The sequence below is a fragment of the Aptenodytes forsteri genome, unplaced genomic scaffold (genome assembly GCF_000699145.1).
Source record: "Aptenodytes forsteri isolate BGI_AS27 unplaced genomic scaffold, ASM69914v1 Scaffold679, whole genome shotgun sequence".
NCBI lineage: Eukaryota > Metazoa > Chordata > Aves > Sphenisciformes > Spheniscidae > Aptenodytes > Aptenodytes forsteri.
Window position 1 is genome coordinate 2,245,022 of NW_008795924.1, and position 12,081 is coordinate 2,257,102.

The 12,081-nt window shown below is 56.4% G+C and overlaps 2 protein-coding genes across 2 annotated transcripts; one reads left to right on the forward strand and one right to left on the reverse strand.

Moving 5' to 3' along the window:
- Positions 1–2,024: 2,024 nt before the first annotated feature.
- Positions 2,025–5,542, forward strand: TM4SF19 (transmembrane 4 L six family member 19). Its single transcript, XM_009285014.2, has 5 exons — positions 2,025–2,063; positions 3,939–4,122; positions 4,234–4,311; positions 4,877–5,061; positions 5,356–5,542. Exons 2-5 carry the CDS (start codon positions 3,946–3,948, stop codon positions 5,540–5,542), a joined length of 627 nt encoding a protein of 208 aa, XP_009283289.1. The 5' UTR covers positions 2,025–2,063; positions 3,939–3,945.
- A 1,435-nt stretch (positions 5,543–6,977) lies between these two features.
- On the reverse strand, positions 6,978–9,085 carry NEU4 (neuraminidase 4). The gene is made up of 3 exons (XM_009285015.1): positions 8,885–9,085; positions 8,439–8,694; positions 6,978–8,029 (listed from the first exon to the last, which is right to left on the reverse strand). The coding sequence occupies exons 1-3, from the start codon at positions 9,083–9,085 to the stop codon at positions 6,978–6,980; spliced, it is 1,509 nt and encodes a 502-aa protein (XP_009283290.1).
- Between the last annotated feature and the right edge of the window lie 2,996 nt (positions 9,086–12,081).

The following is a 12,081-nucleotide window of genomic DNA, read 5'->3' on the forward strand; positions in this document are numbered from 1 at the left end:
TGGGTGACTTGGCAGCAAGTTACTTGCCCGTAATTGCCGTGCTGACGCTTTCATAATTAAGTTCCCACGCGAGAAAGGGAGGCATGCAGCCACTCATGGTGCTTGGGAAGCTGTGCAGGGCTAAAATTAGCCTTTTATTATTATTATTGTTACTATTACGGACTTGGGCTGGAGTGGGTGTAAGGGGAAGATCAGTGGTCCTGGGGAAAAGATTCACCCTGACGCTTCACGCTGAATGGCATGGGTTTTTCTGTGGGAGATGATTGACCAGATCATGTGTGTGGCAACGTAGGAAGCTCAGATTGCCATGACGTAGAAAAGGGCACAAGATGAGGTTGCAACACATTTTCTTCCAGTGGAGTAAAAAAAGCTTCCTCTCTTTCTAAGCAAAAAAAAGAGAGGAAGGAAAAATTAGATTGTTCTCAGCAGTCTGCTGTCCTACATGTTTTGCCTTTGCTGTTGTCTGCTTTTTAGAGATCAATTCATCTTACTTAAGAATAAAACGGGGATTTATGTGCTGGTGCAAACTCTGATTTTCCTTTCAGAGGAACTATCATTATTCAGATAATGTGCTCCTCTCACCTTATTTTTCCTAGAAAAACGGAATTGGCTGATGTAACCCAGCCTCACCAGTTCATCTTTTTCCATGTGGCACTCAAGGGCTCCAACTCCATTTTCTATTTCTTTCAACAAACAGTGGCACGCTGTACTTAGAGCAGGTTTTATATTCTCGACAGTCCCGTACTCATTGATTTGAAAGCAGGAGAAGCCACTTTGAAACATGCTACTTGGGTGTGTTACCCTAGGTAGAGCAAGTTGGGTTATAAACCAAAAGGTAGCACTGTAGTTGCTTTTTTTTATTTACTATATTGGAGCAAAACTGTATCAGGTCTATAAGATAGCTGCACTTACACTCTGTGTCCTGTGGCTGTTGCAGATGGGGAAGCCCATGTCCGAAGCAGCTGATGTGCCTCGGGTTCTCATAATGAATGAAGAGGATTCTTCCTTTTGCCTGCACAGCCCATGAGCAATTCTCCTCTTTGCTTGTGCTGCCTGCAACTCCTCTGCCAGAAAAACTGCCCTATTTTTGCCATTTTTTGTACTTCAGTTTCCCTGTCTCCTGTTCTCAGACACAGAGGTCATGTTCTCCTGGTTCTGTTCCCGTCTTGGAGCTGCTACTGTCAGACCTTCTCTATGGGGACAGAAGAGGAGCTTCCCCATTGCACGCTGTCAGCCACGGGCACCCCGGATGGGACTTTGAAATGCTGGTGTCTGATGACTTGCAATAATTAAGATCCAGAAATAACCTTTCTCTCTCAATGTTATCACCAAGGTGTGAGATATATATGTAATGGGGACATGCTCAACACCTGGAGGAAAAGCTGGGCCATCTGCAAGGAAGCAAAGGGCAGGAGACAGGAACCAGCTTAGACACGAGAATATTTGTTTAGAAGCTTTTATTAAAATATTAGTGTGCTCCCCCGTGGGTAAAAATGAGAAGAGGCAAACCTGAACTGTTCAGCATCCATGCACAAAGCTCTTGCACAACGAGGGAATAAGGTGAAATGTGATGGAAGAAGCCCTTGGTGGAGGATGTGGACTCACGGTGACAGAACAATAGTGTTTGGAGTGGGCTGCAGAGGAGAGAGGAAAATGTTCTCCCTACATTGCAGGTTGTTCTAGGAGAAACGGTGTTTGCTACTCAGGCAATGGTCAAGGCATTTAGGGCAGACCTGGTAGAAGCCTTAAAATCTGAAGTTGTGCTTATTTTGGTGGACTTGTGGCTTCTGCCAGTGAAAGGGGGCATAATCGAACAGAAGCATCAGCCACAATGCCGGCAGAGGCTGCCTCATTCAGACAGGACAGTCATTCTTCCTTTTGAGCCGCTGGTTGTGTGGGAGAGGGAAGGATCGTGACTGATGCGGTGGGTGGACCTTGGGGTGGAGGAGGAAGATGTGGAGCACACGCTGGGACATCATAAATAGTCACCCATGGGTGATGTCTCCATGACAGGGCTCATCTGAGGGGTGGACGCTGCTGGCTCCATGTGGCATCGCTCCCAGGTAAGCTGGGAAGGCGGGAGGACAGGTTCCCTGGGCTTTGCTTGAATCCTCTTGCTTTTGGCCATGGAGACATGCTGGCAGGAAGGGAGTCTTTCTTTCGAGTGTCCTAACAGAGACTGGTTCAGCTGCACTTTTGCTTTACCTCCCCTTACAGAGGGGTTTGTCTGTCTGTATTGGCTGAGGTAGAAGAAAGCAGCTAATGCAAACTTGCTTCTTGCTCAAGGGGAGTGTTGGGGGGACAGCAAGCTGTGGAGATCTTGCTGAGGGAAGGAGACCTCTGCCCTAGGGAGAGGGCAGCAGTGGAGGGGAAGGAGTGTCCTTGGCGCGAGGTTAAGGAGAGATTGCAGAAGACCACAAAAGCCTCTGGCTGGTGAGAGCAGCCCATGCTCTGAGCTCCAGAGGAGCAAGAGCTGGAAGGTCCACCAAAGTGGGGAGGTGGGACTCAGCACTGGATGCTCATGGCTCTGGGGAGACAACCACGCACAATCCCTGGACTGCAGGTGGGACCGCAGTGAGGGCGAGAGGCCCTAAATTCCTTATAACCAAGGCAGGGAGGATAGAAAGCAGAGGGGAAGCGAAGCTCCAGGGTGGGTGGAGCTGGTGGTCCACCTTAGGCTTCTTGGCTTTGCATCCTCTCCATGCAGCAGGGTTTTGCAGCCCTGTTCCTCCACATTCAGCCCTCCCTGGCCCCCAGCAGCCTGCCGGGGCTGGCGTGGCTGGTCTCTAGCAGGTCACAGCGATGTGAAGCCCTGTTGGGCTGGTGCCCCCTGGCCTCTCTGGCCATTCAGGGGCTGGATGCACAGCCTGAGCTGCTCCTCCCCATTGCTCATGTGAGGGGGGCTGAGGCAGCTCTTCCCATGGAAACAACCATGTGGCGCCTGTTCACTTCTGCTTTTGCAAAGCCAGAGCGAGCCTGAAATAGATTAGCCACTGTGAGAAGCAGCTTGATTCAGGGAGCTTGTGCAAAACGGGTTGCAAGCCACTGGGAAAGGGGAAAATACATAAAACCAACCTGAAGCAAAAATGAACACAGGGTAGAAGAAACCTGGGAAGCTGGGACAACAGCAAACCAGGTTGTTTTCAGCAGTCCCAGAGCGACCAATGGACATCCCCCCTCTTGCCAGGTAGAGAAGAGGGAGAGCTAATTTTTGACAAGGTATCACCTGGAGATGGGCAGGCACTTTCTAGGTGAACTGATAACTTAATAAAATGCCAGCAGAGCTGGATGGCTTGCCTGAGGATAGGTGATAACCTTTCCTTAATTAACTGTAATTGGTTTCAGCATATTCAGACCTATGCTAAGACTAGTGTGTGATGGGGATGGAGTTGCTGTTGGATTTGATTGGAGACTGATGTGCTTTCACAAGTCCTTGTCCAAAGATTTTGCCCCTTTCCTGGCAATTTTCCTGCTCATTGTAAGCACTCAAATTCAAACTGAGCCACAGTGGCTGGTCTCCTTCCTGCAGTAACGTTTTGGAGGAGCCGACCCTGCGGGTCGCACAGGTTTCAAGGTTTCTTAAACTCCCTTGCCCATTTGGCAAAGAAATATTAGCAGGTCTGAAGTTGGGCTTCTCCTTCTATGATAAAATAGCTCAACCTCAAGAAAACTGTTTGGTAGCAGTAGATCAGTATTAACACTGAATTTATTTTTAATATTTAATTAATCAGATGGTGTGGGGAAAATAGGATTTCCGTTGGAAATTGCTCTCAAGTAAGGGCAGTGCTGGTGGGGTAGGCTGGGACCCAAAAGCACAAACCAGCAAACTCCTGTCCACGCGCAGCTGTGAGATGGGCTCGGGGTGGGGGAGCCGTGGGGCATTGCAGGGCTGAAGGCAGCCCCTTCCTCTCCTCCTCTTCCTCCCCATCCCTGTGCAGGGTGGCCATGTGTGTGGGGAAATGCAGCCGGATTGTGGGTCCCTGCCTGCTGGTGCTGGGCACGCTCTCTGTGGCAGCCAACATCCTCCTGCTCTTCCCTGGCGGGGCGTCGAAGTACCTGGCAGAGGGGCACATCAGCAAGCATGCCAAGGCCATGCCGGGCATCTGGGGAGGCGGCATCGCCGTGAGTACCGCAGTTTCCACCGCGTCCTTCCTTGCGTGTCTGTGGAGCAGGGAGGAAGGGATGGAGCAGGTGGCTCCCCTTCATCCCCCATCCACTTTTTCCTTCCCACAGGTGCTGCTGGCAGCGACCCACATCACGGCGGTGGGGTGGCGATGCACCGGCTGCTCCGACTGCGGCACCCGTCGCAACGTAAGGCAGCATTGGGACCCCCATGCCAAAGCAGTCCCAAGCGGCATGTGGTGGGACGTGGCAGGGTGCTACCTCTCCCATGGCCCCATGGTGGGACATGGCACAGATCCCCCTCTCCCCTGGTCCTGTGGTGGGACATGGTATGGTGCCCCCTCTCCCATGCTAGGTCACGGCAGGGTGCCACCTCTCCTGTGGCCCTATGGTGGGACGTGGCATGGATCCCCCTCTCCTATGGCCCCACGGTAGGATGTGGCAGGGTGTCCCCTCTCCCGTGGCAAGATGCTGCATGGTGCCACCTCCCCAGAGGACAGGGCTTCCTGTGCATGCTGGCATGGGTTCTGCCCCACCAGGCTCCATGTGGCAGGTCCCTGCCTGTCCCCACTCCCTGCCCGCTTCTGCCCAGCTTGACAACTCCATCCTCAGCCTCGGCTCCCCGGGGCTGGAGCCCCTTGGGGTGAAGGGGAGTGGAGTTCTGCCCCCTTACCAAACTCCGCTGCTAACACACAGACATGTTTTGGAGCCCGCCTGACTTTCGGTCCCTGCCCTTCCCGGGTGCTGCCTACAGGCTTTCATCTCTGCCGTGCTCTCCAAGCTGGCGCTCCTGGGTGCTGCTGCCTGCTTTGTCCTCTCCGGGGTGGGTTTGACCAATGGACCCCTCTGCTTCTACAACGCCTCGGAGCACGGCCACGGGCATGGCACCCTCTGGGGTTACCCCTTCCTGGATGCCGGCAGCCAGGAGCCTGATGCCAGGTGAGGCAGTGGGGTTGAGTCGCCAGTGCCGCCTCATCAGCTTATTGCTAATTAAGTTGGTGTTATTTATGGTGGGTGGGCTTGCTGGTGGTGGTGCAAGACCCCGGTAGCTCAAGAGGTCCACCTTCCACAGTTTTCTACGTGGTGCTTCCCATCCCCATCACCCTGCTGACCCTGCTCATCCTCGGGATGAAGGACAGGGTGTCTGGGGCACACCTCCATGGTGGAAAGTGATGCAATTCCTGACCTGCTGCAGGGCAGCATCTTGCATCTCCTCCTCTCCCCATTGTGCAGAACAGAGAACTACCTGCATGATCGTCACACCTGGAGCATCTGTCTGGAGCCAGCAGGTGTCGTGGCCTGGAACGTCATCCTCTTCTCCCTCCTGCTGCTTGTCAGCGCCACTGAGATGGTGCTGGCCTCCCTCCAGATCCTCAATGGCTGCCTTGGGTGCCTCTGCGGCTTTTGCGAGGGGAAGTAAGGACCTGTGATGGTGCCAGGAGGCTGGTGCTTGGAGGAGGTGTCATCCCCGGGTGTCCCTCTGCCAGTGGCAAATGCCGTGGCGGGGATACAGCACAAGCTGTGATACCAGCCCGGTGCAAAACAGACAGACAGACTCCCCCATGGGGGACAGACACGCCGGCCCGCACGAGATGTTGAAGTGATGTGTGTTGGGTCGGTGTGCAAAGGGCTGCCTCCGTACAGAGTCCTCTGCCCGTGCGATACCTCTTCCTCCACCCTGGAGTGGATGCCTTTGGAGCTGGCAGCCATTTGGCGTTGGAAACCAGCCCGGTGAGCGATAGAGGTAAGGACTTGGCTCCTGGCATCCCGGCATGAGCCCAACAGCTTCCCCGGCCACTCCTCATCAGCCTCCACCCACCCGAGTGCAAAATGTGACACGGTGGTATTTATAGATAAGAGCTGGAACACTAACTTATTTTCGTTAATCAATCTGTATTTAGGGCAGCTTGTGTTGCTGTTTGTCTCCCACGCAGGGCAGGAGGGACGAAGGAGACTGGAGGAGCCGAGCCGGGCTCCGGCTGAGGCTGGGGGACTTGGATGGAGTCGTGCTGAAGGAGGTAGTGCTGGAAATGAGGTGTAGTCCCCCAAAGTTCACCCATACACACACACACATGCATGCAGCAAATGTTAGGAGCAGCATCACATCCCCACTGGCCCAGGACCTCATCGCACCACCTGCCGCTGCACTTGCAGGGGGTGTCACTGGCTTCAGTGCATCCCCCATCCCCACGTGGGGATACAGGGACTGAGTGTGGGTACAGGCCTGAACCTGCCTGTGCTGGGAGGATGTTTGCCCAAAACTGATAAGGTTCAGAGGAAAGTAGCAATGTCCATGGTAGCTTAAAAAAAACCAAAACAATCAATCAGCCAGATTAAACAGCAACTGGGTGATTTTGGAGAGACTGTTGAGAAAAAGAGGAATTGGCTTGAACAGGATGATTAAAAAGGAGCAATAAAAAAAGGAACATAAATATTTATGACCATAGGAGGAAAACCCTTGGAGCAGGGTGGTAGTACCAGGTATGGCACAGCCGGAGCATTATGTCCCCCCGACCTGGCACACACAGGTGGCATGGGGTGCCCCTGACTGCTTTCTCCCCTGCATTGCTGCTGTTGCCTCCCATTATGTATTTCATGGGTTGGCTCATGTGCTTGGAAAGGAGCCTGGGGCTGGTGGCACAAGCCTCCATGCCCAACCAACTATATAATTAAAAAATAGCAATAAAAATGAGATAAAACCCAATTTTGGGACAGTAGCACATGCCTTTTCTGTGATATGGCCATGCTGGCCCGTGGCAGGACCCCAGGCTGTGAGCATCCTGGTGTGCTGGGCTCTGGGTTGGTGCCCTGGGGCCTGACACTGGGCGACCAGGGGGAGCCGACCTGGGGGGGCACTAGGAGACGAGGCAGCTCCTTCGCCCCCGCTTTCTGCGGCGTGGGGGACCACTGTCCCTCCAGGGAGCAGTGGCTGTCAGGGGGATGTTCTGGAGCACATCATGCAGTGTGAACATGCTGAAGGAGATCTGCTCATAGGGTGACCGTGTCCCGTTCTCGTAGAGGCAGGCAAAAGCGATGGCCGGGCCACCAGAGATGGAGGCCTCGTTGTAGGGCAGCTCCATGTAAGCCAGGTCTGAGTAAGCGCTTGGGCCCTCATAGATGACCCACGGCTCGGTCCAGCTCTCCGCGTCCCTGGGGAATGTGCTCAGGTGAACCCCCATGTTGACCCGTGACATGGGGCTGGTGGGGTGGGAGTAGAGGACCCATGTTGGTGCTTGGAAGAGGGCAGCGGGGCTGGGAGTTGCCCTGGGGTCCCCTCGGACCGAGGTGCTGCCGTGGGCATGGCCGTGATGCCCTGAGGTAGGACAGCCCTCCTCGGGCTCAGCTGGCTCGTGGTGGCTGCCAGTGGCCAAGGCAGGCAGCTCATCACCTGCTGCTCGCTGGATGGGCAGGTAGCGAAACCTGGGGAGCATCCTGGGGAGCAGCCGGTGAGCTGAGCCCTGGAGGGGCATCACGGTGTCCCGGGAGGCATCAGGAACATAGACAAAAGGTGCAGGGAAGCCGACAACACTGCCGTGACAGCCATGGGGGGGCTCGACCAGCCGCTGGACCAGCTGCCCCCCGTGGAAGACAGCCCCGTCGTCCGTGCTGAGTGCCTGGACCCTGAAGCCCAAGGGGCTGCGGGCGTTGCAGTAGAGGACGTTGGAGCCATCCTCCTCGTCCACCGAGACCAGTTGGCACTCACCCGTCTGCAGGTTGGGGATGAACTCCCCAAAGCGCCAGCCTCGGCCGTGGTCATCGCTGTAGAAGGCGAAGGAGTGAGGGGTGGTCCTGCAGAGCTGCCCGAAGCACTCCTTGCAGTCAATGTGGTAGCTGTAGGCAGGCACCAGCAGCCGGCCGGACCGCAGCTGGATGCCATGCCCAGGGCCCAGCGCAAATGTCGCCCAGTCTGGGAAGCAGAGGACGGATGGGGGTGAAGAGTGGCCTCCATGGTGCCCCCACCATGCCCAATGCGGATGGGTCTCTAGAGCATCCCCCCAGCCTAGCCAAGCAAAGTGGTGGGGTGGGAGGGCAGCAGAGCCCAGTGCTGCCTGGTTGTCCTTGCGCATGGTCCTACCCATAGCTACGGGGCCTCTCCATCTCCTCTCTCCCTGTGCAAGCAACGCAGATACTCCCTCCATCTGCTCTCCCCTCTGTTTGGGGTCCTCTCCCCCCCATCTCTGCTCTTGGATGCTTGTGGGCTCCCTACCCCGAGGCCACCTCTGGCAGCACCATAGGTGGCTCCAGGAGGCCAAAACCCATGGTTGCCTTCCCTGCTGGCTGTCCTCCTCCCTCCTCACCCCTCTCCAGTGGGCTACCTTTGATGGCCCCGCCAATGACCTGCTGCGTCAGGTCTGTGGCCATGCTCCAGCTCAGGCCCTGGTCAGCGCTGGTGACGCAGCAGAGGCGGGTGACGTTTTGGCCGGTGACAATCTGGTAGGCTTCAGGTGTCCTGCCCAGCACCGTGATGAAGAAAAGGAAGAGGGTGCCAGTGAACTCGTCATAGAGTGGGCAGGGGTTCATCGACCGGTGGTGCTGCAGTGTCGCCGTCTCCAGCACGCGCATGTCTTCCCACTGCCCCGGGAGGAGAGGATGGAGAGGGGTGAGGACTACCCCACTTCACCCAACGCAGTGTTCCTTTCCCATGTGAGTGCCTTCAGGAGCTCAGCTGTGCCATGCACAAGCAGTGGAGGACAACCACCTGGCTGTCCCGTGCCCGCAGCCCAGCATGTCCCCCCAACCCCGGGTGCATCCCTTGTCCCACCTCCACGTAACTCCTGTAGATGGTGCCACGGCGCAGCACCAGCAGGTTGGCATGGGCATCGTCGGCGCTCAGCCGCTCCTCCGCGAAAGCCAGCAGCTTGGCCACACAGGGCAGGTAAAGCAGGGCGGGCACACGGTACGTGACGCCGTTGGACTCCTTCTCGAAGAGCACGGTCCGGGCGGGGAAGTGCCGGGAGCCCATGGCATCTGCAGCAGAAAGTTGCAGTCCCACCCTAGTGGGTTGATGAAGCAGGGGGGACAAGCTGCTGGGCACGGCTAGGGGTGTGGGCTGGGAGCTGGATTGTCCTTGGAGGGGTTTGGGGTTTAACTTGGTGGGCTTGGGTTTGGGGACCATCCCGGGAGCCCAGGCTGGAGGGCAGGTCACTATGGGCAGGGTTGGGGTTGAGAGGAGCTGAATATGTGCTGCTGTGGTGGCAAGTCACCGTCGGTCAAAGGTAGGACAGGATTTTGGGTAACACCAAAGAGGCTGACTTGGGCTACTCTGAAATAAAATTAAATAAAATTAAATTGATCTTCAAGATGCTCTTCAAAAGGGGTTTCTGGTAAATTGAGGCCAGTCAGCAAAGGGCAGGGTGAGACCTGCAGTTCCCTGCTCCCATCGTCAAGCGGGTGTTGCGGGGGGCAGAGCCTGTCTCCACATGTCCAAGACCCCGGGACCAGCCCAGGGTCCTCTGAGGGGGTCAGGGAGCATTTTGTCCTGCATTTCTGGTGCCTCCAGCGCAGCGGACCCAGCCGGATCCTCCTTTCCCCCTGCCCTGCAGGGGAAACCTGCGGTGCACAACACAAACCGTGGGGTCCCCAGCCAGGCTGTCCCTGCGGCAGCGGGGTGTGCGTGATCCCTGATCACCTTTCCTTTGGGGACAGCAGGAGTGCCACCAGGGTCAGCTGTCCCCAGGTTACATGTCCCTACATGTCCCAGGTTATCACTATGGGAGGAGATGGGTAACCTGCTCTGGGGTGCAGCCAGAGTGGCCGAGGATGACTTTCACCTGTTTTAATTAGGAGCTTTTGCTGATCAAACACCACACGGAGAAAGCGAAGGCACTCACCGGATCCTGCTCAGCTCAGGGTGTCCCCTCTGTCCCTTGCCCCTGCCAAGGGGTAACGCCAGCTCCTGCAGCCGCCAGCTTTCTGCAGAGCCGTTGCCTCGCTGCTTTGCTGCCACCCCCCCTCCCCCTTGCAGGGTCCCCCCCACCGATGGGTCACGGGGCTCCCGCAGCAGTGGTGGCTGGGAAAAAGCCCTGAGTCAGCAGCGGCAGCCGCTCGTGCAGCACCGGGCGGCACAAAGGCACTGTTATCAGCCTGGGCAGAGCCAGGGGCCCCACGGCTGCCAAGCCGCCTTGCTCAGACCCCCCCAGGAGGGGATGCAAAGGGAGCTGTGTTGGGAAGGGGGTGAGGTGGTGGTTTGCATCTCCTGCCTCAGTTTCCCTCCTCCCGCAGGCTGGGAGAGGCCAGACCTCCCTGCCCAGGTGCTGCAACCCAGCTGTGAGCTCCTTAGCCCATGGGCTGTGGTCTGGAGGGTCCCAGCCTTCCCAGGACCCTCACCCGCACACAGGTCAGCTGTAAGAAATTATTTTTATACTTATATTCCGTCCCTGGCATCAGCTTAGCTAAAAGGGCTTGACAAAATTCATACGGATCAGAAGCTCCAAGGTGAAAGCCCAGGCTCAGGCTGCAGAATTGGCCAGGAAAGGCCCTTGGGGATTGCCCAGGCTGAACATGTGCAGCTGCCATGTCCTCCGCGCCGGCTCATTACAAATGCCTCCTAAGCCTGGTTAATTTTAGCTAGGGTTGCTGGAGCAGAAAACCGTGTGGGTGCTGGTAATCTCTGTGTTGCTCCCATTGTACAACACATGGGTTGTGGAGGACCACAGGTTGCATTGCAGGAAGTTAACCCTTGCCTCAGCTGGCTTCCCTGGCTACCTGCCGGGTTTAAACATAGCCAAGGAAAAATCCCAGCTCTGCTCCCCTCCGACAGCATCTCTCCTGCTCCCTGGGCTGAGATGCTGCTAGGCTGCTTTGCCCCCCCCAAGGTGAAGCTGCAAGCCAAGTGATCCCAGATCCATCATCCCAATTGTGCCATCTGGGTCCCTGCCGCCGCCCCGACCAGCGCAAGCGGGAGGAGACGCTGGCTAAGCATAGAAATATTGCACCATCGGGGATGGTGGGTGCATTGGAAACTGGCAATGGGCACTCATTAACGGCTGGGGGGGGCCCGCCACTGGGCTTGACGCTGCCGTCCTTCTGAAAAACCTTCCCAGCACTGGCGCGGCAGCGGGGAGCTGGCAAATGAGCAAAGGCATCCCAAGCAGGTTTAATTACCTTCTTCAATAACAAGGTCATGCCCTAAACAAGCAGTGGCTGTGCCTCCCCTCCACCCCTCTCCTAAATGGTGTTGGAGAGTTTGGCCAACACAGCAAGGGTGCCCAATGAAGCCCCTGCTGATAAAGGGCTTCAGGGATCCTGAGCCCAAGGGACCATCCATGTCCAGGGACTGGGGACCCTCACCTAAGAGAGAGGGGTGAAACCACAAAACGGGCCCTCCCAGGGGAGCGCCAAGCTGTCCCAAGTTGTGCAGAGGCCCCCTGCACCTCATGACATGCATGAGAGGGACGTTTCATGTGCCAGTGGGGAAAGGCTGCCAGCCAGTGCTCTCAGCTTTGGGCACAATGCTTGGGATTCCCATCTGAAAAGCGGCCCTGGCATTGCACAGTAGTTAGATGTTGTCGAGCACAGGTGCTGCTGGATGGGAGGCCCAACATCTCTCCTACTCCTTTGAGTGCTGTGTCCCCTTGTTGTGCTCTCCTCCTCGTTTCCCTCTCCCTCCCCTTTTTTCCTCTAAACGCTGAAAATCAGGACTTGCTCTAGTGAGCTGTGACCAGCCTGGACATAATGACAGCTATTAAATAAAGTCGAATGTAAACAAAATAATTAAGCCTGTGATTAATGATTAAGAGGCAGGAACGTCTAAGCCAGCTGAAAGCCTGCCCAGTGCTCAGCAGCAGCGGGCTGTCCCCCTGCCTGGGAGCAGGGAAGAGGGATCATGCAGGATCTGGCCAACGCAGAGCCTTTGGCTCAAGGTCCCCAAAAAGGGACCCACCACAAGCTCAGTGGCCCTGAACAAAGCCCCCCCCCCCCCCCCCCCCCCCCCACCAAAGACACACTGCCGCCGACCTG